Source organism: Protobothrops mucrosquamatus, unplaced genomic scaffold (genome assembly GCF_001527695.2).
Source record: "Protobothrops mucrosquamatus isolate PMUCROS unplaced genomic scaffold, P.Mucros_1.0 scaffold2013, whole genome shotgun sequence".
NCBI lineage: Eukaryota > Metazoa > Chordata > Lepidosauria > Squamata > Viperidae > Protobothrops > Protobothrops mucrosquamatus.
In genome coordinates this window covers 19,949-25,001 of record NW_015388125.1, presented here as the reverse complement: position 1 = coordinate 25,001, position 5,053 = coordinate 19,949, and the positions used below count along the sequence as shown (strand labels likewise).

General features: G+C 51.8%; 1 protein-coding gene across 1 annotated transcript in view; it reads left to right on the top strand.

Moving 5' to 3' along the window:
* The window catches only part of EXOSC10 (exosome component 10), a 20,430-nt gene extending 15,728 nt beyond the window's left edge, over positions 1–4,702 (top strand). The window contains exons 22-25 of the mRNA XM_015823847.1: positions 3,497–3,585; positions 4,097–4,262; positions 4,432–4,493; positions 4,613–4,702. Coding sequence (XP_015679333.1) covers positions 3,497–3,585; positions 4,097–4,262; positions 4,432–4,493; positions 4,613–4,702 — 407 coding nt within the window. The remainder of the gene's footprint in view (positions 1–3,496; positions 3,586–4,096; positions 4,263–4,431; positions 4,494–4,612) is intronic.
* The last annotated feature ends 351 nt before the right edge of the window (positions 4,703–5,053 follow it).

Genomic DNA, 5,053 nt, shown 5'->3' with positions numbered 1-5,053 from the left:
AAAAAAAAAAAAAAAAAAAACCAGCTGGAATATTGGAACTGCAGATAGTCCTCAACGTACGCTCACAATAGAGCCCCCGTTTTCTGTCGCAAAGTGAGACCGTCGCCCCATTTGACCGCCTGCCTTCTCACTGTTATTGAATCACTGCAGTTGTTAGTAACACAGCTGTTACGTGAATCTGGCTTCCCCATGGACTTTTGTTTGTTAGAAGGCCGCCAAAAGGGATCACATGGCCCTGGGACCACAGCAACTGTCCAATACTTGTCAGTGAAACAAATGGCTGTAAGTCAAGGACAACCTGTACCTTGCAGATAAGACTTGCAAGGGTTCTAGTCCCTAATATTTCACGCCACCGTTTGGTGACCGTTTGCCCTCCTGCGCTGAAATTGGAAAGGAAGTGAACTGTTGGGCAATTTCCCGATGCTTAAAATTCTTCCACCTTTAAACCATATCCATTCGGCTCGCTCTCTCCTTACCTTTCTTGCCATTCCTCCCGCAGGGGTTTTCGGCACAACTGGCCCAAAAGATAACACCGTTGGAGGAAGTTTTGGGAAGATGCGAGAAACTCCTGCCACTTTTTTTTTTTTTTTGTATGGATACCCGTTTTCAATGTTGTTGTTTTTTAAAAAAAACACACACAATTAAAGTGCTTTTCTTTCCCCTGAAAAGGAAGGAAAGCAAAGTTTAAATTAAGCGGTGATGGTTCATTTGCTTTTCTTGCTTATTTATACGTAACGCTTGTATTACAGTTTAAATTAGCTTTAGTTAAATCAACATTCAAGCCAGTATACGCAGCAGGGAGGGGAAAGGGAAATGAAACATATAAACCCATTAAATTTGTTCCAGAATTTCTGAGCCGGCGCAGAGCGCAACTCCATCTTGAATGTTGGTAAAAAAAAATCTCTGCAACAGCCACCTGGCCTTAAAAGAGTCGGTTTTGAACTAACTGGCACTCCCCCCCCCCCGACCTCCAAAAGTTAATGGGTGCAGGTCTGGCTAGTTATGAATGGGATACCACCAGGAGATCCAATGGCTGTAGACAAAGCCAGCCAACATCTCAGAAGGCAAGAAGGCCATTCACAGCACCTAATTTATGATATACAGATAAGTCCACAACTTATCTCTGGACTTAATTTGTGTTGTGAGTTTTGCCCCATTTTACCACCCTTAAGTGAATCACTGCAGTTGATAAATTAGTAAGCCAGTTGTTAAGTTGAATCTGGCCTTCCCACTGACTTTGCTTTTTTAAATTTGTTTTAATTAATTGATAATATAATAAAACAAAACAAAAGAAAAAATAGGAAAAATGGAGGGAAAAGGGAAGGGGCAAGGGGAAGAAAGAAAGAGTGTTGATTTTCCTTTGGTGCAATAGAATAAGATAATGACATCAAACCTCAGCTTTTTACTTTTACATACCAATATAAACTAGCCATTTCTACGTATATCAACAAACCTATCTAATCGGTCAAACCCAAAATCAAAGTTTCAGGTTTTTTCCCATCTCAAGCACAAAGTCCAGAAGCGGTTTCCAAATAGAAATAAAACTGTATTTTTGTCTTTAATCAAAGCAGTCAGTTTAAACCAGGGGTCCCCAACCGTGGCCCCTTTATGACTTGTGGACTTCAACTCCCAGAATTCCTCAGCCAGCCATGCTGGCTGAGGAATTCTGGGAGTTGAAATCCACAAGTCATAAAGGGGCCAAGGTTGGGGACCTTTGGTTTAAACCATCTCTGCTAACTCCATCCACTTTTGCAGTCATTTATCCATTGTGGGAATCAGTGTCCTTCCACTTTGGGGCATGATTTTGCTAGCGAGGTCACAAAAGGGGATCACATGACCGGGGGACCTATTTAGGGGTCATAAATAGGAGCCAGTCGCCAGAATTCTCCCGTGACCCGATCACGGGGAAGCTGCAGAGCTCATTAACTGGGAAAGAAAGAAAAAAAACACGATCCTAAGCCACGTTTTTTCCAGTGCCGTTGTAACTTTGAACGGACACTAAGCGAACCGTTGTAAGTCGAGGACTAACCTGCATAGAAAAACTGGGTTTAAAAACAAGACTGCAGCGCCAGACCCCCCCCTCCCCAAGAAAAGCTAGGGAGGGGGGGAACGCTCTTGGCTGGGACTGATGGGTGCTGTAGTCCAGCCTGTTTGAATGCACACCGCCTCTTCTGCTCCAGGAGGTTTCCCCCCCCCCCCAGTTACGTCTGAACACGGCTTCCCCGAGCAAACCAGCATGACGGATGTTGGCCACTATCGCAGCTCCCCAGCCCAGCTGCAAGCGAGCCACGTGGAGGGACGGCCCCCTCGCTCCCGCCCCCTTTTCCTCCCAAGCCAATCAGCTCCGCCTTTCCCGCCCTCTCTCTTTTCCACCACCCCCTCCCAGCGCCCCACGTGGCCAGCCCTGGAACGCGCAACCTACCCTGATGACTTCACTCGGCTCGCTCCGCCCGCCCCTCGCCGGTCTGGCCAACGGGAGGGCGGCCCCTCGGGCTGGCGAGGCTTCCCATTGGGGGGGAGAGGCGGCGGCCACGCCTCCTCGGGAGCCCTGGGTTCGCTTGCCGCGCGGACAGGTGGCAGGTGGGCGCCGCAGCCCTCCTCCTCCTCCTCCTCCTCCTGCGCCCCTCCCTCCCGGCCCGGCCCGTTCGGAGCGAGCGGAGCCATGGAGGCGACCGCGGCCGGGGGCGCCGTCTCGGCCGGGGGCTGGTTCCGCGAGACCTGCAGCCTGTGGCCCGGACAGGCGCTCTCCCTGCAGGTGGAGGAGGTGCTGCACCGGCAGCGCTCGCCCTTCCAGGAGATCCTCGTCTTCCGCAGGTAAGAGGGATCTGGATCTGCCGTGGCTCCAGCGGGGATCTGCAATGGCTCCAGCGGGGATCTGCCATGGCTCCAGTGGGGATCTGCCATGGCTCCAGTGGGGATCTGCAATGGCTCCAGTGGGGATCTGCCATGGCTCCAGTGGGGATCTGCAATGGCTCCAGCGGGGATCTGCAATGGCTCCAGCGGGGATCTGCCATGGCTCCAGCGGGGATCNGGGGGGGGGGGGGGGAGGAGAGGGGAATAAGGCTGTGTGAGTGGACAAGGTCACAGCTCAACTTGTGTGAATGGCAGGCCGGCGCACACACGTGCGAGTGCCCGCCGGCCCGCTGCTTGCGCGAGTTAAGCTGCATGCATGCATGCGCGCTCAGGCGCACCGCTCACGTGGCCCAATTCTGAATAGGCCACTGCCCGGGGCTTGGGGACCCCTGGTCTAGAATACGTAAGTGGGCATCAATGTCCATCTTACTTGAAGAGTAAATGCTGCAATCAAACCAAGTTGCTTCCGGGGGGGGGAGAAGGGAGGGGGAGGCTTGTGTTAGTGATCTGTTCCCACCAAAGTGAAAAGGTCTTAGTGGTGATCCAGGAAAGCTCCGCGTGTGTTCAAGAGGGAAGTTCTCCCTTCCCTCCGTCACTCCATCCTTTCCTTCCTTCCTTCCTGCCTTCCTTCCTTCCTTCGCAGCCTCCGTTCCCCAAGCAGCCCCGAAGGAGGCAGAGAAGGAGCCCCGAATCAAAGACACGGAGAACGTCTCTGTTCGCCAGTTAGCTGCCGTGAGTGTCAACCCTGGGGAGAAGTAGAGTGCGCAAAGAATCCGAGACCTGTGTGCAAACCTACTTCAGGAAGGACTAGAAACTTGAGCAGACCAGCTGGCTAAGGGTGACATCCTGTCCTACTGACCCTGTTCTCGCCAGAGTTGTAAAATCGGGGGGGGGGACAGCTAAGAGGAAGCCCATGACTGAAGGATGCCCTTCACGCTGGGAGGGAGGGGCCTAATAGGTGGGAGGGTCCTATCAAGAAGCAGTGGGCGGGGCCTAGAGTGGGCGGAGCCACCGAGGGGAGGAGCGAAGAGATCAACGTGCCAAAATCCACCAGGGAAGCCGTGGAGCGGAGTTCATTAATGCTGCATTACAGCTGGCACGATTCCAGTTTTGGACCCCGTATATTCCAGTCGAAGCAGCTGCAGTTTCCGCTTTCGCAACGGGAAAAGAGAATTTTGTGCCGCCGCCTTGGAAAACCGTGCAGAGTTCTTTTCTCCTTCCTTGCTTGTGTTTGCGTTTCCAGCAAGAGCAGGCTGCCCCAAAGCGAGAGGCGGCAGAGGAGAATCCTGCGACGGAGACCCTCCAGAGGAAAAAGTCCAAGCCTGACTCTCCGCAGCCGGAAGCAGACGCTGCCGCCAGCCGCTTCACGCCCTTCGACTACAGCAAATCCGATTTCCGAGTCTTTGCGGGTAAAAACCGCCCTGCCTTTGCTTCTTCGGCTGCCCCCCCAACCTGGGCGCTGAACCCCCAGCCGCTTTGGCGTTTTTCTTGCCTCCTGTTGCTTTTTTTTGACTTGGCAGCTTTGTACCCACCTTCCTTCCTAAGAGGGTCCCGTTGGGCTCTTCCCTTCTTTTTCAGGGAGCAGCAAATCCAAGCCGTCGCGGCAATTTAATCCCGCCCTCCAGGCCCTCGGCAGCAAGGTATTTTGTTTATCACTCCATCTTTATTATTTGTATAAATAACTCAAGGCAGCGGACGTACCTAGTCTTCCAGCCTCTTCCTGTTTTCCCCACAACCACGTCCCTGTGAGGTGGATTAGGGTGAAAGAAAGAGACCGGCCCAGCCGGCTTTCAGGCCTAAGCTGGAACTCATGACCTCCTGGTTTTTGGCCCGGTGCCTTAACCGCTAGACGCAACTGGCTCTCTGCCAAGACTGTCATTCGCTGCTTCAGAGGAGAAAGTTAGAGGAAGAAAGAAAAGAAAGAAAGAAAGGGGAGGGAAGAATGAAGGAAAAGAGAGGAAGGGAAGAAAGAAAGAAAGAAAGAAAAGAAAGAAAGAAAGAAAGAAAGAAAGAAAGAAAGAAAGAAAGAAAGAAAGAAAGAAAGAAAGAAAGAAAAAGAAAGAAGGAAAGAAAGAAAAAAAGAAAAGGGAGGGAGAGAAAGAAAAAAAGAAAGAAAAGGAAGGAAGGAAGGAAGAAAGAAAGAAAGAAAGAAAGAAAGAAAGGAGGGAGGGAGGGAGGGAGGGAGGGAGGGAGGGAGGGA